Raw genomic sequence first — 21,132 nt, 5'->3', positions numbered from 1 at the left:
TACTTAAAATTTTCGCTACCGGTTCTCCAGAACCTGTCAGAACCTGCTGAATCCAACCTCTGCTTTGAACAGTCACTAAATGAATGGTTGTAACTCAAGGGTTACCTGACCAGGTTCCAGCTGCCTTCCGAAAGCCTTTGCTTACCTTTCTTTGGAAGCAATCAAAGCAGGAGGAGTTTTCAAGTATTGCTTGAACCGAAGTTCAAAAGCTTGTCCGATGGTATTGATGAGCTCTTGAGCTATTCCAGAGGGACATTCCAAAATATGGCATGCTGAAAAAATAAAAGCCAGAAAGAAAAGGGATGTGAAAGAAACACAGGTAGTCCTCGACTTACGACCACATGATGGGCCCCAAAATTTCTGTCACTAAGCAAGGCATTTGTTAAGTGAGTTTTGCTCCATTTTCGCACCTTTCTTGCCCCATTTTTTAAGTGAGTCCCTGCAGTTGATAGGTATTGTGGTTTGCCGGCAGCAGGCGCGGACGGCAGAGGTCTCTGATAGCGAGGACTCAGACACGGGGCCTGCGGGTGATGCAGGGATGGGGCCAGGACTATCGGAGAGTGGCGTGCTGCCTTCGGAGAGCTTGTGGAGGCTTGTAGCAGTGACTCAGAGGACCCCGGGAAGCCTGTGCCCAGTGTGTGTGTGCGCAGGACTGCTCGAAGAAAAGAGCAGCTGAAGCAGCAAGGGCGACTTGGGAGTAAGGCTGCAAGGTGATGGCCCCTCCCATAAGGGATAAAAGCCAGCCCTCGGGGATGGGTTCTTTGCAGGAAGCAAAGAAGTTCTTTAGACTCATAATCCTCGTTGAAGCCCTGCTTAGGCAGGTTTGTTTTTGAAACTACTGTCGGTGGATATTTAATCAGTAATTAATCTTCTGTTCTTGGCAGCCCTTTGCAACCTTGAAAGGGCTTGCTTTTGCTATTGGACAATTAGATTTAAATATTTTTTGGCTGGGAATGCACTGAATTCCCAGCACTGCATTAAAAAAGGTTTGCTTTTATACACAGTTTGTGGTTGCTTCATTTGAACAAGGCTTGGGTCAGAACAATAAGTTAGTAACATGGTTGTTAAGTGAATCTGGTTTCCCCGTTGACTTTGCTTATCAGAAGGTCGCAAAAGGGGATCATGTGATCCCTGGGACACTGCAATTGTCATAAAGATGAGTCGGTTGTCAAGCGTCTGTCATGTGATCGGTTTTTGAGCCCTTGGCAACAGGCTCACCTTTACCAATGCTTGTGGCATCCCATTATCACCATGATTTTTGAGGGGTTTTGCCATTTCCCACCATTTCTCACAAAAAACGTTCATTGGATAAAATGGATTTGCTTAACAACTGTGGTGTTTGTTCGCCTGAGGGGAATCCGTTGAACAACTACTATGACTTACAATTATAATGCCAGGCTCAATTAAATTTTTTTAAAAATCAGGGGACTACCTGTATTTTTAGAATCACAACCCAACAGTCTCAATTTACTTTTTCCTTATTTATTTATTTTTTACTATATTTTGGATTAAAAGCAGGGCTTGTAGGATCAGGGCAATTAAAATCTAATTCATAGGAAGGGCAACTGTTTGAAAAGGCTGCAGCATAGAATGTTCCAGAGACTGTACCATCATGCCTTTGGCTTGCAAGAATCGAATTTTGTTAGTTTGCATAGTTTTGCTGGCCTGTAAAGAACGTTATGTTGAAATTTGATCGAGACTTCCTTCCTTCCTAGCCACACTTCCACATCTTAGCCATCAGAGGGCACTTTTATAACAATAAATTAGGAAGAATGACTGCAAATAGGTTACAGGTAAAGCTTTGTTTTTTAATTACTATTATTTAAATAAGAAAATTCCCCACTTAATTCATACCCAGGAGATAAAGATAGAGAAGAAATTAAATATTTTTAAAAAATAATTTTCCCAATGAAAAGATTGGGAATTCGTCCCCAGATTTTTCTCAAGAAATTATTGGGTTTACCTCTTTGATTAACAGGATCTTTAGCAACATAGGCGACATAATCTGTAGTATCCTAAAATACACACAAAACAAAAAGGAACAAGCATTTTGAATATTAATGTTGTTTCATATTTCAAAATAACCTATTCCCTTGACTACTAGGTTTCAGTGGTCAATAAAAGGAGGGAGTTTATAAAAAGATAACAAAAAATTAAAATAAGAGAATGACTGAGCTAAGAGATAAATGATTTCCACTCTGAGCATCATTTTCTTCAATATGCTGCCTTCTATCATTGAAACGTATTCCAAATTTGATGAGATTCAGCCCTGCCACTGATTCTGTGTTAGCCCCCATTCATTTCCAGCATGTCCTTCAGTTGAAACCTCTATACTTACTGGATCCCCTCCAGAGGCAAATGAAATGGACTGCATATGATGGTTTGCAATAATCTGGGAAGGAAAAAGAAGAAATCTGTGAAGTCCATGTATAGCTCATCCAGAAACGATTGGAAAATTATCTCTGCAAAGCTCATCATATTGAGAATTCATAAATTCTGCTTATAGACCACCGTAGGTTGTCAGATAAAAGCACCCAAAAGCAAAGAAGAAAGACCAAATGCTCAGAACAGACAAATTCCTCCAACAGCCATATATCTCCAGCTTCTGGCTATTATATGAAACCCAAAGTCTCCATCTGCGCACCCCTGAAAGATCCTATAGAGATGCATATAATCCCTGGCCAGAAAGTTGAAGACTTGTGGCCTCCAGTTCCCAGAATTCCCCAGCCAACATGGCTGGTTGAAGAATTATGGGAGTTGAAGGCCACAAGTCTTAAAGTTGTCGAGGTTAGAGACCCCTGGATTACGATACTGGACTAGAAACTGAGAGAAGTGAGTTTTAGTGCCACCTGAGGCACCAAGCCAGGTGGCTGACCTTGGGCCAGTCACTTTCTGTCAGTCCTAGGAAGCAGACATAAGACAAATCACTCCCCAAAAGCCTTGCCCCAAAACTTCAGGGACCAGTTCAGATAGTTGCTGGGAGTCAACACTACTCAAAGATAGGAAAAAAACAAATTAACTTTGTTAGGGTATTGCAACAGAGTGCATTCAAAAGCAAAATAATTCATGACAAGGTATAGCCAAACATTAGATCTGCAGCTCGTGCTGCTTGAATCATAGCATGAAGGAGCAACCCTACCTGATGGCTGTCGGAGTTCAATAAAGTAAGACTGGTTGTTGAGATGGTCAGTTTTATATGCATGCCAGAAAACTGAAGATTGCTTTTGCCAAGCACAGGAGAAAGAAATTTAGCGGGAGGCTGTAAAGACAAGCAGAATGTTGATTTCTTATTTCATATTTCACCTAACAGCAGTCCATGGTTTCACTTACAGATGTTTGTTACAAGGCTCTTGTCAGGATTCCGGCAGTTACCCCCATTTAAATCATGAGTCTCGAGCCAAACTTCCAAAACTCAAAAAGGATTTATTGAGAGTTAATATGCCGGCACTGCCTGGGTGTAGCCTACTCTGAGACAATCATTCATTGTCACCCTTGACCCTGGTTTTTGCAAGCTGCTGCACTGCTCCCCCCTCCCTTTCTGTTGACAACTCCAAAAAGACCAGAGAAATATTTTATGAGTTGATAGCTCCTGCCAGAAATGTCCTGGGACACCCTCAGTCAAGGGTCTTCAAACTTGGCAAGTTTAAGGCTTGTGGACTTCAACTCCCAGAATTCCTGAGCTAACATGACTGGAGGAGGAATTCTGGGAGTTGAAATCCACAAGTCTTAAAGCTGTCAAGTTTAAAGACCCCCTGATATCTATCTATCTATCTATCTATCTATCTATCTATCTATCTATCTATCTATCAATCTATCATCTATCTATCTATCTATCTATCTATCTATCTATCTATCTATCATCATCATCATCATCTGTCTCTAATCAATATCTATCTGTTAATCATTTATCTATATCTATCTCTATATCCTGTCTCTAATTTATAACATCTATAGCTCTGTCTATCTGTATCTGTCTATTATCTATCTATCCTATCTATCATCTGTCTCTCTAATCAATATCTATAGCTATCTGTTAATCATCTATATCAAGGGTCTTCAAACTTGGCAAGTTTAAGACTTGTGGACTTCAACTCCCAGAATTCCTGAGCTAACATGACTGGAGGAAGAATTCTGGGACTTGAAGTCCACAAGCCTTAAAGCTGTCAAGTTTGAAGACCCCCTGCCCTCAGTGGACAATGCTAGAGAATCCAGGCATGGTTTCTCATTAGCTTGAAAGTGGTAACAACCCTGCTTCTGGGAGCCCAAGGTTGGAAAGGTTTTTAATATTCCATGCTAATAGAACAACATTCATTAGTTTCCATTAATTCATTATATGAGGAGTCCCTAAGACATGCAGATATGTTTTATATGTGTTGATGGTTCAAGTAAAAGGTAAACCTCTGAAGGCCCAGGAAGAGTTCTTCCCCACAAAGAAGCTAGTCAGGCATCAAAGGTAGATCTACCTTCCGTTTTTTGGTGTTCCCATGTATTCCTGGCACAGCTTCACACAGACGACTTATTGCTTCCCTGGAAAAAAAGAAAAAAGGAAAAGGATTTACATCAAAAATGGGGGAAAGAGAAACCATCAATTAAGGATCCATGCAGCATTGAATAGAACTTCAGATTTGTCTGTCTGAGATTTCAATTATTTGTGGTCTTAGGATAATGCTTTTTATGTTTGGAGCCAGTGAGGCACATGGCCATCACTCATCAAATGCTTCCAGCTGTTCTGGACCAACTTTTCTCCAAGAGCTGAAAGCAACCTAGACAATACTTCTTCCAGTTCTGCCGCCCCAATCATCCTGGAAGGTAGGTTTGGATGAGAAAGAAAGAGTAACTGGCCCAGGGTTAGTTATCAGCTATCTATCTACCATCTATTTATCTGCAATCTATCTATTCATTCCCATCCATCCATCCATCCATCAAGCCAATCCCACGAATCCACCCACCCACTCACTCACCCATCCAACCCCATCCAACCATCTTTTTAACAGATTAACAGAGTTGGAAGGAACCTTGTAGGTCATCTAGTTCATACACACACCCCTCCCAAGCAGGAGGCCCTAAACTCATGGCCAGGGGTGGGATTCAAATTTTTTAACAACTGGTTCTGTGGGCATGGCTTAGGTAGTGGGTGTGGCTTGGTGGTCATGTGACTGGGTGAACGTGGCTTGTGGTCATGTTATTGGCTGGCATCAAGGAAGGGAGGGATACTTTCAGGAATTCTATTAGATTCTTAAATTCTGTAAGATTCTAATAATGAAAACCTCAGAATAGGTATAGAACTAGCATTCCAGTACTCCTTATCTGGATGACCTCACTAGGCTAATAGGTTTAAATACTGAATATATTTTCCTACTGCTTTTTTTTTTTTAAAAAAAAAACAAGATTATATCCATGCTTTTTTTTTTTACTGATGCAATTATATGGATTTTATTATTACACCACTGCATCTCTCGGGTGCTCTTAGGAAAATAGCAGGATGTAAATAAGTGCATTCATTGCAATGGAGCTCAGCCTCACTCCCATCCCATAAACAGCTAATGAGAGAAAAAAGCCTTGCCAGATTCCTCAGCAATTAAATTGGCCTTTATTAAGATTTTTTTTTAAAAAAAACACCCTTCATGAAACCCATCCAGGAGCCCAGGAGAGAATGGAACAGAGAGGCTGAATGAAATCAGGGGAACGTGGAGGCAACTAACATTTGGCAAAGGATGAATACTCAAGTTGCTTCCTCCAAAACCCACTGGGTAGAATGAGTAAGGCCCAAGCAACCCCATAACAAGGATTCTCATTCTTGAGAGGATAAAAATATCAGGATGTTGGGAACCGCTATCCCGCTCAGTAATTTTCCACTCTATGCAGGGTTACAAAAATGGCTCCCAAATGATTCTCAGTATTGTCCAACAGAACATTGCTTTTCCAATAGAACATTGCTTGCTAAACACTGAAGGATATTTGTTGCCTGTTATGTTGTTCAGTCACTAAGTTGTGCCCAACTCTCTGTGACCCCATGGACACTCTGTTCTGCACTGTCTCCTGGAATTTGACCAAACTGCATCAGCAACGTTATCTAACCACCCCATCCTCTGCCGTCCTCTTCTCCTTTCGCATTCAATCTTTCCCAACAAAGGGCCCAGCAGAGACTAGACTACCTGAGACTTCTCAGAAAACAACAACGGAATGAAAAACTGCTGCACCCTAGAGAGTATCTTAACTTACTGCACCTCTGTATGGTTTGCCACTTGCACAGAGGCAGATAGGAAAGCGCTCCAGAGGGTTAATGTCATTGCCCAGAGGATCATGGGTTGCCTTCTCCCCTCTTTGGAAGAGCTTTATAGCTCCCGCTGCCTTAAGAAAGTTCAGAACATCTTCAAAGATCCATCTCATCCTGGGAAGCCTTTTTTTTAAACTATTACCATCTGGCAGACAGTACAGGATAATAAAAACAAGGACAATTAGGCTGAAAAACAGCTTCTATCCCAGGGCAGTAACTCTATTGAATTCTACTGTATAGCGCAATATTAACAGCAATATTAGGGGTTTTCAATTCAATTGTATAGAATGTGAAGGATGTGTGTCCGTGTTTTATTTTTATAGTTATAATGTGCATTGAAGATGGTATTTAATTTCATTGTACGAGGTGCAATGACAATAAAGTAAACTAAAGTAAAGTAAACATCAGGCTCTTTCCCAAGGAATCCTCCCTTGTCATTTTGTGACCAAAGTATTTGCGCTTCAGCTTCGGGATCTGAATTCCAAGGAACAATCAAGGTTGATTTCATTCAGGATTGATTGATTTGATCTCCATGTAGTCTAAGGGGCTCTCAAGAGCCTTTCCCAACATCACAATCCTATAGCATCAAAGAATCTTTACTCTGACCAACTTGTGGTCTGTTGGTTAGATGGAATCATGCACTGCACTAAATTAAAGATGGTGTCATTCAACAGACAACGATTAGATGGATTAATCCAACGCATTAAAAGAATTAAGCATAGGTTACAAATTATACTGGTGGAAACATGCAACAGGCTAAATAACCACTAAGAACTCCCACCAGGTTCAACAGTGCAGAAGGATTTCCAGAGGGAAATCAAAAATGGAAATCAAGATGGTGGCCGCGACTACATGATTAGAGTCTCACCACTTTCTTGCTTGGAACACATGTAAAACGAGGACAGGGCTTTAATGTTGCAGCTGCCATTTTGATTTTTCTGGACTCCCTACTGTGGAAACACCAGATACAACACATGAACAGTTTGTCCTCTGCCATCTATTTTCCATAAGTTCATAACATTTCTGGTTGCCAAAATAAATAAATATTAAAACTATGATCAAATGGTCAATGAGATTTCAGAATCTAGAACAAGGGTCTTCAAACTTGGCAAGTTTAAGACTTGTGGACTTCAATTCCCAGAATTCTTGAACTAACATGACTGGAGGAGGAATTCTGGGAGTTGAAGTCCACAAGTCTTAAAGCTGTCAAGTTTGAAGACCCCATTCTAAAAGGTTTCCTAAATAAGAAACAGAAGAAACCAAACCATGAGTTTTCTCTAGCAGGAAATTTGAGTCAGCATTTTTTTCTGATTTTTTTAATGAAAAGCAAAAGGCAGCAGAGATGCATACTAAACTCCCCAGAAAAAGCTCATTCAATATCATATGCTGCATGCAACCATTTCATTTTTCAATGTAAATCACCTGTCATTCATAAACTGTAACGCTGCACCCATATTTTGCTAAAACAAGTGGAATAGGACACTTTACCTCAAAATGAGCAAGATCTTCAACCTATGTAGACTGTATGTTAAAATGTAGATTTAATATTTAAACCCTCTAGGACAGGGGTTTCCATACTTGGCAACTGTAAGACTTGTGGACTTCAACTCCCAGAATTTGGGAAGTTGATAACTACAAGTTTTAAAGTTGCCAAGTTTGGAGAAACCTGCTTTAGAAGAGACCAGGCTGGGGAAAAGAATTCTAGTCCGCATTTGAGGAACCGGTACCTTCTTTGTCCCCAAAACACCCAAAAAAGTCATTCGATAACTCTTGGGTATCATGGAATTTCTGCTCCCACAATGCCTCCCCCTTCCTTCCAGGATTGCGTGCCTCTTGACGGAGGAGAGTCCAGTTTTCTTCCCTGGAGAAGCCACTCGGCAACAACACTGCTTTACTTTGTTTATTGTTTTGCCAAGTTCAGTTGAGAGCAAAGAACGTGGGCTGATGTCAAGGAATAAGAATCCCCTTGAAGTTGGGCTTTTAAACCTCAGAAGTGCGGCCTTTTTACCCACAGAACAGAAAAGCGATTGTACGCAACAACAAAGTTGAATGTTTAGCCATTGAGACAAAGCTATGTGACTGAATTGGTTCTGCAATTTCAGAAGCTTCCTATCTCAAGGGATCTTCTTCTGACTATTTCCAAGGTTTAGAACCTGGGTTCACACATCATATCAAGCCAAGACTGGGGTCAGTCATCAAGCAATTTTTGCCACAGGGATTGTTTTCGGCTTGTGTGAACCTGGGCAGTGTGGTTTGAACACAACCAAAGGTTTAATCGACAACTGTTCGCTAAAAATTCATCTGTGTGCAATCTGTAAACCTGACCTATGTGTATAGTTTAGCAAGTATTTGGAACTCAGCCATTTTGGTGTGAAAGCTATTTGTTATGGCTTAGTGAGTGGCCTAATTCTAGCTCAGTTGCGTTGTCTTCAATCCCCTATTGACACTGCATCCAGTTTTGGTCACCACACTATTAAAAAAGATGTTGAATTCTAGAAAGAATGCAGAGAAGAGCAACCAGGATGATTAGGGGACTGGAGACTAAAACATACAATGAACGGTTGCAGGAACTGGGCCTGGCTAGTCTAGTGAAGAGAAGGACCAGGGGAGACAGGATAGCAGTCTTCCAATATTTGAGGGGCTGCCACAGAGAGGAGGAAGGGGTCAAGCTCTTTTCTAAAGCACCAGAAGGCCGGACAAGGAATAATGGATGGAAACTGAACAAGGAGAGATTCAACCTAGAAATAAGAAGAAATTTTCTGATAGTGAGAACAAGCAACCCATGGAACAGAAGTTGCCTTTGGAAGTTGTGGGAGCTTCATCACTGGAGGCTTTCAAGAAGAGATTGGACTGCAATTTGTCAGAAATTATATAGGGTCTCCTGCTTGGGCAGGGGGTTGGACTAGATGACGTACAAGGCCCCTTCCAACTCTGTTAATCTGTAATCTGATACTTCATGCGAAGTTATAAAATCATGAGTAAAAATCGCAAGGTTTTCACAGCACATGATGGTTTCATGTGATGTTTGAACCCGGACTTCATATAATATTCCCACAAGGTTCTCATTTGACCACAGAGAGCCCCCACCAAACAGTCATAGGATATTTACTGTGGAAACAAGGCTAACTGTTTTAAGATAACCCCACACAACAGCATGCACTCATCTCACTCCAGAAAAAGGCAGGCTGCTTACTAACGCTTGTATCTCGGGCAAAATCCAAGCACGTGGGTTTGGAGGGGGGGGGGAGTGGAGTGGGCGTGGCCAGGGTGGGTGTGGCCAGCTCAATGTCACGCGTGTCGGGGGCACCTGTGGTGGCCCAAGGGCTCTGCCAGAGAAAACGGGCTCCCAAGCTCCTGTAACTCTCTGCCAGCAAAAACGGAGCTCAGGAGGGCCACTCACGGCCCTTTCCGAGAGCTCCGTTTTTGCTGGTGGAGGCACCGTGTGCCGGTCCTTCGCTGTTTCTAGGATGGCCCCACAGGCCAGATCTAAGCACCTGACAGGCTGGATCCAGGCCCCGGGCCTTGAGTTTGACACCCCTGTTGTAGGTGCTTTTCACAAAAGTCTCCTCAGAAACATGGAACGTTTGGATGTTCATTCCATGAAGACAAGACATGTTCATTCTGAGGAACATGCAATGAGTCCTCCGTTACTCTTCCCCTTTTATAAAAACTCTGACTGGAGAGTTGTTCCCTCAGATACCTTGGAGTAAACTGGCCTGCAGCCATCACATCATAACTTATTCCATACATCATGCTTGGCTACCCAACCATTATGCATTGGGAGATGTGGCTTATGCTTTAACAGAAGGCATGTACCTAGCCACCATAATTTATGAATAACTGTTATAGCCTAACAGGTTATACAAACACAGCCAATTCTAGGCCCATAAATCACATGGCTTAGCCTGGTACGTGAAGCCCTCCAATTCATTCATGGTTGTCCGTAATACAGATGGATTATGAAGCCCTTTCCTGAAATGACTGTATAGCAATAGCACTTAGACTTATATACCACTTTTTTAGTGCTTTACAGCCCTCTCTAAGCAGTTTACAGAGTCAGTATATTGCCCCCAACAATTTGGGTCCTCATTTTATGGAAGGATGGAAGGCTGAGTCAACCTTGAGCCTGGTGAGATTTGAACAGCCAAATTTCTGGCAGCCGGCAGTCAGCAGAAGCAGCCTGCAGCACTGCGCCACCGCGGCTCATATGTTCCCTTTTGGATTGCAAATATAAATTTATGTGCCTGCTGCCTCCTTCAGTCTACCAAAGTGTAACTCTGTGCTCTTTCTCCTGCAGTGCCTATCAGAATAATGACATCATTGAATTTGAGAAGATCCTAAAGACAAATCACAGTAACATCATGGACGATCCCTTCATAAGGGAGCACATTGAAGGTACAGAACTTTCATTTTACCCACCTGGGAAGGGTGGAAGGCTGTCAACCTTGAGCCTGGTGGGATTTGAACTGCCAAATTGCAGGCAGTTGGCTGCAGAAGTAGCTTGCAGTACTGCACTCTAACCACTGTGACGCAGAGGCTCCTAATGATGGATAATGGGGCATGGGGTCCAAGCACATTTAGATCAGGGGTCTCCAACCTTAGCAACTGGCGGACTTCAACTCTCAGAATTCCCCAGCCAGCTGGCTGGGGAATTCTGAGAGTTGAAGTCCGCCAGGCTTAAAGTTGCTAAGGTTGGAGACCCCTGATCTAGAGCAGTGCTCATATTCTACCGGTTCAACCCGGTTCTACCGAGCCGGTAGTGCCGATGAGCAGCGGAGACCAAACTGCTTCTCTCCAACACTCTGCTGTTTAGCCCCACCTGCCGGGGCTCCCAAACTAACCTTTCTGTCCTGCTTTTGAAGTTCAATTGCTTTGCGTGGCACAGCAGATTGCCACACGGCAGCTACTGAAGCGACAGGGAGAGTGCAGGATTGCAAGAGGTGAGCCTCTGCGCCAAGTGCGCATTTGGTGCGCAGATAGGGAAAGTGTGTGCGCGTGCACAAAGTGTGCCCACCAAGCCATGCCCACTGAACTGGTGGTAAAAAAAAATTTGAAACACACCACTGATCTAGAGGTTACAACCTCCAGATGCCTCCCAATCCCAAGAAATATTCTATCCAACGTCTTCAGGAGATTGGACGAAAGAGCCATTCCACTGCCTCCTCCATGGTCCAGACAGAAAGTATTTCAGTGCACATTCTGATATCCCATTAAACAAGTGGTACATGTAAGAGGAAGACAGGCAGAGACAGGGGGGTGGAGTCAAGAGAGGAACCAGCCTAGAGTCTTTACGTTCCCTCTTGAATTCCATTGACCCTTATCTAGCTCCAATTTAGTGCTGATTATTCATTGACTAGATCCTTATGCATAACGCATGAGCAACGAATCAGCTTAACTGGAATTTAAATGTTGAGTCCCGATTCTTTGTGCCTGATAGTGCAAAAATCTTTGGATAAGGGCACTTCCTTTGCCAGATCGGAGCAAATGTTTAGCTAAGGAAAATGGGGGTGGGTGGTGGTGGAGAGATTCATTTCTTTTGTATTTTGAGATGGTGCCCCATTATTAAAAGAAGCTTTTGCATTAAAAGCTGTAACTCGAGCAAGATATTTAAAAAGGAGCTGTTAAAAGCTTGTGCTGTTTAAAGCTTCTGCTTACGCCATTTTAATGCAGCCTTAATGGAATGTTCGGTCTCAGAGATGGGAGCCTTTGATGGATACAATTAACTTAACTAAGTTTTTTTAAACAGTGAAATATCAAACTCTTAAATAAACATGACACATTCTTCTGCATAGCATTAAACACCTGCAATTCTGGGAAGGAAAAACAATTTTGCTGCTTGTGCGTTAAGACTTCGCTCCCCATAATTTAGAACACTTCTAATGCCGTATTCCACATCCATTGAGCAATATAGCACACGTGAAAATATTCCTTTAATGGGGACTACACAAACCATCAGTTGAAGGCCATAAGATGGGTAGGGTTCAGGAAAATGCCCTATTAGCAAATTGTAGCTGTTATCTTGAGAAAAGGGGAGAAAACGAAGATTTGACCAAAGAAAGGCTTATGCTTACCGTATTTAATTCGAAGGGAATCAAATGAAAGGAATCCACCTTTAATATTTTTTTCTTGTTTCTATCCTTTACTTTCTAAAGTGTATCTGTCAAGCTTTCAGGGTAGCCCATTGAACATCTGGTTTAATGTTGCACAGTTGTAGCTATCTTGGCTTATTCAGCAAATATTTCACAAGAAGAATTCTCCACTCCTCTACTCGTTGCAGAATAGCTTATGCCACCAGACTTGAAATTCTAGACCTAGAAAACCTAGAACTACGCCACCTTCGGTCTGATCTAAGTATAGTATATAAAATCATACATTGCAATGTCCTACCTGTCAATGAATACTTCAGCTTCAACCATAACAATACAAGAGCAAACAATAGATACAAACTCAAGGTAAACCACACCAAACTTGATTGAGGAAATACGACTTCAGCAACAGAGAGGTCAATGTCTGGAATCCTCTACCTGACTCTGTGGTTTCTTCCCCAAACCCCCAAAACTTTAACCTTAGACTGTCTACTATTGACCTCACCCCTTTCCTAAGAGGTCTGTAGGGGGCGTGCATAAGCGCACCAACGTGCCTACCATCCCTGTTTCTTTTTATTTTTCTTATATGTCTCCATTTCATGTATTCATAACTATGTTTATACTTATACCTATTATCTTGTAAGAGATTGACAAATGAAATAAATAAAATAAACAAATCGTGATTAAAACACACTATGGTTGAGCGATGAAGCAACTCAGCCAGTTGAATCATGCAGAAGATTCTTCCCTGAAGACATGCCATGAAACACAAGAGCAACTTCAAGCAACGCTGTGGGTTGCAAGGAAACAACTTAGTCACCCAGCTTTCTGTAAAGCCTAGAATGTCAAATGTGCCCTTTGCCAGTACATAATTCGAGGAAATTCAGAAAGTTCTCCAGATGAGATCTCAGCACAATATAGTTTTTGCTTAAATAGCCCTTGGGCGACTATGAGTCGTCTTGACTGCTTCCTGCTGTGGTTTTGAAATATTCATGTGGCAGACACGATATTAACAATGACCAGTATATTACTGAAATAATTTCCAGCCTCGGGCTCTTTGCTGGCTGCTGAGTTCAAGTCTGAAACTGGGGGCACCAGAATATGACATTTACTTAATGCCAACTGTCAAATCCTAGTCTCCATCTGATAGCAACTCAGTCACTAGTGTGGAGAGGAAACAGGGGACATGCCAGGATGATAAAATAAATATGCTAGGCTGGTTTTCAAATTCGCACGCAAAGAATGTTTTGAATTCTTTGCATTAAAAGCCAAGCCAACCAAATGGCCTGGTGTTCCTCAAAACTTTAGCTTTGAACTAGCTCTAGCGACAGACAATCCTTGATTAATGTCATTGAAACTAATGTTGGTTCTGCATCATCCCCCATGGATGAGAACTTGAATGCAGAGCTTGGCTTACAACTACTGGAATGAATACTATCACTAGTAGTGGTCCACTAACTGCTTGTAATTTGTTGAGCAACTTTAAAGCCAGGAATTGGGGGGGGGCAGGTGGATACATCTGCAGTTAAAATGTGCCCCATGTAACAGACTGTTCATTGGCATTTCTATCTTCAGTAGTTATTCTATATGCATTATGTGTCCTGCTTAGGAAAACTGGGTAATGCATCATTTATTTTGCTAACTATTAGATATTTATTAGCCTGAACTGAGATAAGGACAGGGATGCTGTTTTATTTATATTATCTGTCGTGCTATTGATAAATTGAAAATTAGTTCCAGAAAGCTGCTATTTCAGCCCAAGAGCAGTTTAATAAAACATGAGATACAGTTATAATTAAATCAACATGTAAAATGTAAAATGAAAGCAACTGATAACATTCTGAACAGGGAAAAATTTTTTATGATGTGTTAGTCCAATACAGGGCACAGGTGGGGTTAAATTTGTGAATGTCCTAAGAAAAAGGAAATCTTTAAATTAGAAAAACATTGAAAAACAGATAAGACTCATTTATAATACTCTATACAGAATGTATTACAATACAGTAGAAGATTACCCAGGGAGAAAAATCAATGAAATACTTCTCAGTGGAGAGCTGGAGGAAAATTTTATTCCTGTATATAAGTATTTATATTTATTTACTTATTTACCTACATATAACTCCTAACTTTTCATTAACAATTCAATCCTCAAGCAGGGATATAGCAATTAAAGGCAATGTATAATGAATACAATTTCATAAAACAAAATAATACCTGTTTTAAAACCCTCAACCAGCAACAAAATCATACAGAGGAAAAACATCCATTCAAAGTGATCAATAGCAAAACTTCATTGATTGACTGATGACCTGCAACTCCATGCAGAACAAAGGCAAGAAAATCAATCCGAAAAGATCTGGTGTTTTAAATCAGGAGAATAAGAAGAAAATAAACTATATTTCTGCCTGCATAGAAATATAGAGGGTTTGAATAGGATGCTGTAACTTACCTGGTTACTTGGGTCCGAGTGCCAAAATCCAAAGACCTCATTGATTGTAGGACTTCAATGCAGCCCATATACTAAATATTGAAAAAGAGAGAGAGAGAGAGAGAGAATCACAAGTGTTGAAAAAATAGAAAAACAAAGAGAATGATGCCCTAATTGGAAGACCTCACTGTTTAAAATGGTAGTTTTCAAGCATTTCATTGGTACTTCCTGATTTTTATAAGTTTCTATTATTCCCACCAATGGACAAGCATCAACCTAGATTGAGAAAACTGGAGTTCACATTTTCATTCCATCACGAAACTGGGAAAGATTTGTATCACTTCCTTTTTAAGATGGAATGTCCAAACTCTAAACCCTTCAAAGAACATTGGAATAATCTCCCATGTATATGCTGCTTAGCTTGGACCTTATTTTTTTACCCAGACTGAGGCATCTAAGGCTCCATGTGACTTACATAGGTAAAACATACCTCCATCGTACAAGTGCAAAATGAAAGGAGAAATATAGAGGAATAAATAAGCTGCATTTAAAAAGCCCAGAAATCTTGTCCAACAATTCTAAAATATATATATATCTGCCTAGTGTTCATTTGAATCATAGAGAAGCGATTGTCAACTTTGAGAGTTTTAAGAAGTGTGGATTTCAACTCCAGCATTCCCCAGCCATAATGCTGGCTGGGGAAAGCTGGGAGTTGAAGTCCACACATTTTAAAGTCACCAAGGTTGAGGTTGTTGTTGTTGTTGTTGTAATGATGAGGCAGTCGAGGTGTTTGATCATGATCAACTGATTCATAATGAACTTTATTGGAATCTAGTCTTGCATTTATACACATTTTTAGTAATCCTCTAACATTGGTTAACTTTGGTTTCTGCTTGACTTTCGTTATTGTTCAGCATAGTAACTAACACAATTAATGATCTCTAGTCAAAGTCCAACATATGTTTACTTCCTCTCTCTAATCCTCCTTTAGATGAGTAACTTTATTTGCCTGAGTTGTATCTGCTTGGAACCATTCTTTTCTCTGAGGTTTGCCATCAAAGATAAAGACATTCCTGCAATTACAACTCTACAGTTGTTAGTTGCGAAGTTGTGTCCGACTCATTGCGACCCCATGGACAACGTTCCTCCAGGCCTTCCTGTCCTCTACCATCCCCTGGAGTCCATTTAAGCTCACGCCTACTGCTTCAGGGACTCCATCCAGCCACCTCCTTCTCTGCCATCCCCTATTGTCCACAATCTTTCCCAGCATTCGGCTCTTTTTCAGTGAGTCCTTTCTTCTCATGAGGTGGCCAAAGATTGAGATACACTGCCGTAAAGTCCTCACACCCCTGAAATGAATTACTAAGAATGATAGGATAGCTGGGCATTTTTTTCTGGGGTAAAAGAATTCAGTGACACTTAAGCCATAAATTGACTAGTAACTGGATCCACATGACATACTAAAGGCACAAATTGAAAAAGTATATTTTCCTCTTGTCGTGTGTGATTACATTTAAAGTTCTTTTCATTCTCTCTCTCTTACAAGACTGCGGATGAGGGACTTTGAGCTTTCTGAGGAATTATGATTCTGAGGAATTATGACAGCGGTAGCTATTTCCTCATAATGTAAAGGCTACACTATAATAGTAATTGGTACTTCCGGTCACATGCGGGGATAAGAATAAACTGGTCTAGCTTTTGCAGATAATTGCATAGGAATTATTTGAGGAGAGGGGAAGCTATGAAAGAGGATCATATATTTTATTTAATGGCCAACACTGTAGTTACCGTAAGTCTCAGCCAACCATTAGTAGTCAATTACAAGAGGGGGAAAAGATAATGGCCAAAAGGTTTATGTATGTTGCAAATCAAGTCTTTGAAAATCTCCTTCAAGGTTAGATATCCATTAATCAGTATTTACAGTCTCTGCTCTGAAAAGGGAGGGTGTGTGGCTGTACTTTTTCAATGCCTGTGGGTTTTCAAACCCCCCCACCTTCTTTAAGAACGGTAATCTTGCAAACCGGCTGGCTGCGGTTTTACCACCCTTGATGAAGGCAAAGATTCGGAGGAGTAGGTGAGTCACAGGCTGAGATCATATGACTGTGAGTAAGCTCCCCTCAACATATGCGTGGGAGGCTCAATTGAGCCTTGTGGGGGGAGGGGGAGGGAAAGTAAGGAGAGAGGAGAGAAATCAATATTTAAGGGGTTGCCATCAATGGTCCTGATTGGAGTTCATCTTATCAGACGTTCTATAAAGGCCACATTTACATAAAAGCTGGAGTAAGGAATCGGTAGGAATAAGGTGTTTTGAAAGAGATAGTCAAGGGACTTTAACATTTTTGATTATTCATGACTGTACACTCCTAGCTGTGTAGGCAAGGCCTCAATTGTCTAGGAAATGAAAAGATAAAAAGTAAAATAAAGGTTTCCCCTGCTTAACTCTAAGGCTGATTTCTGTTTCTTGGATGAGGAAACCAGCAAGATGTTTTCTGTGGTTCTGGGGTCAGCATGGCTAAATGCCAAAGGCGCATAGAATGTTATTACCTTCCCGCCAAAGTGGTATCTATGAACCTACTCACGTTTCATGCTTTCAAACTGCTAGGTGGGAAGGAACAAGGAACCAGAGCTCATCCCATTGAGTGGTGCTGGGGTCTCAAACCTGGGCTGTCAAGCTCTCCAGCTGACAAGCTCAGCGTCTTTAACCACTGAGCCATTACGCCCCCTCTAAAAAATGAACTTCTCATCTAATGACCTTCTAGTCTAATTAACTAATTCACATGTAGTTTAAGAAAGAGAAGGAGGAGGGGGTGACATGACAGCTCTTTTCCAGCACTTGAGGGGCTGACACAGAAAAGATAAGAGTCGATTTATTCTCCAATAATTCTCCGGGCAGGAGAAGAAGTAACGTGTGGAAGATCATTAAAAAGAGATCCAACCTAGAACTAAGGAGAAATGTCTTGACAATGAAAAGACTCAATGGAACAGCTTGCCTCCAGAAGTTAAGGGTGCTCCACCATTGGAAATAAAGCACAGACTACAGCCAGGGCAGGCAGGTGGGCCCAACAGCTGATTGTCGGAGTAAACCGGTTCACTCCCAGCTGATCTTAGGAGCTAGAGGTTCCCCTGAACTGGACCAAACCAGTAGAATCCCACCCCTGTATGTTACTCTTTTCAGTGCCGTTGTAACTTCAAACGGTCACTAAATGAACAGTTGTAAGTCAAGGACTAGCTGTATGTTAATTACAACTTCATAGGACTCATAATTGGGAGAGGCCAGTAGGGGATAAACTCATTTTTTGCGGGGAGTCCTCAGGCCTTCTACTCTGCTCCCTAAATCGAGATTTTTGTGAAAGAGAAACACATCCCTATGTTCACTGCGAATGACAACGGATGTTTCTGTGGGCAATAAAATCCCTCCGGGGAACTATTCGCAGTTCCCACAGCTGTTCAGCAGGCTGGTTGCTTAGTCAGAGAGCCGGGATCTCAATACAACTGCCAGTCCTTTGCATCGAGGTCAAGTCTCATGACTCACGGAGGAGAGTAATTACAAAGGAAGTGGAGGGAGCCGCTAACCTCCCTTCCTTCTTCCCCTCCGATAAGACTCACAGCTGCCAAGGTCTCTGAGGAAAACACTAGTGTCCGGTCCTCCTGCCTTCCCCGACTCTCCAGCTCCAAGGTTATAATTAAAACGTTTGCATCCAGCACAAGCGAGCAAATCGACGGGGAGAAGCTAAAAAGCCATCTTTTCGCTTCCCGCATCATAGATGAGTCCAAGAAGCTCTGAGACATAGGAGTTCACTGGATGCCCAGGAGAGATCATCGATAGGACGGGAAAGCTTTTATTTATGCAGTCTTCTCTACAAGGCCAGGGCAGGTGCTTCAAAGGTGCTGTTTCTTAGCGAAATAAAATGGGCAGAGGTAGGAGGTGGGAAGCACAAGCAAATATGTCTGTGGAAGTCTAGGAGATGACCGAAATGAGCCTGAGGGAGGACTCAAGCGTGTCCCTTCAAGCCCACCAGAGAGCTAAGTCCAGCCCAACTTGAATTCTACTGACTCTGTCAGCAGACGCCAAGACAGCATAAAAGAACCCATGGTAGGGAGGCCAAGGTGGAGTGTGGGTGATGTAGGAGATGATCAAAATGAGCTTGAGGAGGGGTCAAGTGTGTCAGAAGTCTAGAGTATCTTTGGCCACCAGAGACTAAGTCAGCCCACCTTGAATTCCACTGACTCTGCAGCAGCAAGACAGCATAAAAGAACCCATGGTAGAGGAGGGAGCCAAGGTGGAGTGTGGGTGATGTAGGAGATAATCAAAATGAGCTTGAGGGAGGGGTCAAGTGTGTCAGAAGTCTAGAGTATCTTTGAGCCCACCAGAGAGCTAAGTCCAGCCCACCTTGAATTCCACTGACTCTGTCAGCAGACGCCAAGACAGCATAAAAGAACCCATGGTAGAGGAGGGAGCCAAGGTGGAGTGTGGGTGATGTAGGAGATGATCAAAATGAGCTTGAGGGAGGGGTCAAGTGTGTCAGAAGTCTAGAGTATCTTTGAGCCCACCAGAGAGCTAAGTCCAGCCCACCTTGAATTCCACTGACTCTGTCAGCAGACGCCAAGACAGCATAAAAGAACCCATGGTAGAGGAGGGAGCCAAGGTGGAGTGTGGGTGATGTAGGAGATGATCAAAATGAGCTTGAGGGAGGGGTCAAGTGTGTCAGAAGTCTAGAGTATCTTTGAGCCCACCAGAGAGCTAAGTCCAGCCCACCTTGAATTCCACTGACTCTTTCAGCAGACGCCAAGACAGCATAGATAAACCCATGGAAAGGGAGAGAGGCCAAGGTAACATAGGGACCAACAAGAGATCTAAGTCCAGCCCACTTGAATTCCATTGACTCTTATCTACCACTAATCTGCTTTGACCCTTAGTAGTTCAGATTCTTCTAGAGAGCTTAAGCTTGCCATAAGCCTTATATTCATTTGAATGGCCTGGATTTCCTGATTTCCTTGGTGCTTGATAGGAAGATGGGTACTTTAAGGAACGTTGAGATAACCTTGTCAAAATAAGATTCTACTTTCAGGATCACATAACATATGGGGTTGTTGGGTGCTTGATTCCTTCATGTTTCAGGGAACCTACAGCTTTCCTGCTATTGCTGAACTACAGTTCCCAGCATCCTCAGGAAGAGCAGCCAATGGTGAAGGATCCTGGCAGTTTGTCATATCTGAATGGTCACAGGTGCCTCATCTAGGCAAATATTTAAATATTATAATGAGGAGATAGAAAGCATCTTTGAGGGAAGGACAGTTGGTGAGCCCCAAAGGTGCTTTTCCTGGAGGCACCTGGACTTGTTTGTTTTTTCTTTGAAGACGTTTCACTCCTCTTCCAAGAAGCTTCTTCAGCTCTGACAGGATAGTGGGGAAGCTGAAGACCTGAAGAAACTTCTTGGAAGAGGAATGAAACGTCTTCAAAGAAAAAACAAACAAGTCCAGTTGCCTCCAGAAGAAGCACCTTTGGGGCAACTATGACCTGGATGACTGAGAATCTCTGCAGACAATTAGTGAGGTGGCAGGAAGCAGCCTTGTTATTTTGTCTTCTGCTTGATGGGCATTTTGTGAGATTTTACTCAAAATTCCATGGACCCTTTTGCTCATCCTCATTTTCCCTGCCCAACCCTACTTTCCAACTGAACTAAATGAAACAATAGAGATTAAAAAAACAAAACAAAGCAAGATGCCTCAAACCAGGAGTCTCCAGCTGCTACTTTTGAAGAACGCCTTCTAGAAAGAAAGCTAAGACAAATCTTTCTCTTCACAAGGGCCCAACTTTTCCTTTTTAAGCATTTATTTTCAGTCTGAGAACCACCAACTGGAGGAAAGGAGACCCATCGAGGTGATGATATCACCGGAAATTTGTGAGGCTGAACATTCTGACCTTTATTTTTAGACGTTTGTAGGAAGGTGGTGGAAAACAGGTGTAGGGAGTTTCGCATATTGACTCATTCGCCCGCAGAATAATTCTTCAGAGCAGTTGTGCCCAACTGGACACTTTGGATTAGGACTTTTGTATGGGTGTTGGCTTTTGGGTGGGCAAGAGTGAAGGCAGCGGAAGGCAATGCTGTGGGATTTTATGGAAGAAGTAGCCAAGAAATTCACCTCAGAGTTGCACTTGGTAGAGCAGCCATGGATGCCTCGGAAAAGAGATTCAAATCTGTAATGTGTGATCCATGACACACCTAGGTTTACAAAGATCAGGCTCAGGCAAGTCACAATATTCCCTGTGAGCAGTGGTGGGATTCAAAAAGTGGCATGGTAGGGGAAGGATACTGCAAAATCCCCATTCCCTCCCCACC

The 21,132-nt window shown here is 42.1% G+C and overlaps 1 protein-coding gene across 2 annotated transcripts in view; it reads right to left on the bottom strand.

Annotated features, from left to right (window-relative positions):
• Positions 1-21,132, bottom strand: part of SHC4 (SHC adaptor protein 4) — a 37,794-nt gene that overhangs the window by 10,308 nt on the left and 6,354 nt on the right. For both annotated transcript variants that reach the window (XM_026677101.2, XM_026677100.2), the window contains exons 2-7: positions 14,813-14,883; positions 4,464-4,527; positions 3,140-3,259; positions 2,339-2,392; positions 1,964-2,015; positions 146-272 (exon numbers count right to left, since the gene is read on the bottom strand). In XM_026677101.2, coding sequence (XP_026532886.1) covers positions 146-272; positions 1,964-2,015; positions 2,339-2,392; positions 3,140-3,259; positions 4,464-4,527; positions 14,813-14,883 — 488 coding nt within the window. The remainder of the gene's footprint in view (positions 1-145; positions 273-1,963; positions 2,016-2,338; positions 2,393-3,139; positions 3,260-4,463; positions 4,528-14,812; positions 14,884-21,132) is intronic.

Source organism: Notechis scutatus, chromosome 11 (genome assembly GCF_049901735.1).
Source record: "Notechis scutatus isolate UNSWTSFEM ecotype Mainland chromosome 11, rNotScu1.2, whole genome shotgun sequence".
Taxonomy (NCBI): Eukaryota; Metazoa; Chordata; class Lepidosauria; order Squamata; family Elapidae; genus Notechis; species Notechis scutatus.
The sequence above is the reverse complement of the archived record's forward strand: the minus strand, read 5'-3'. Positions and strand labels throughout refer to the sequence as shown.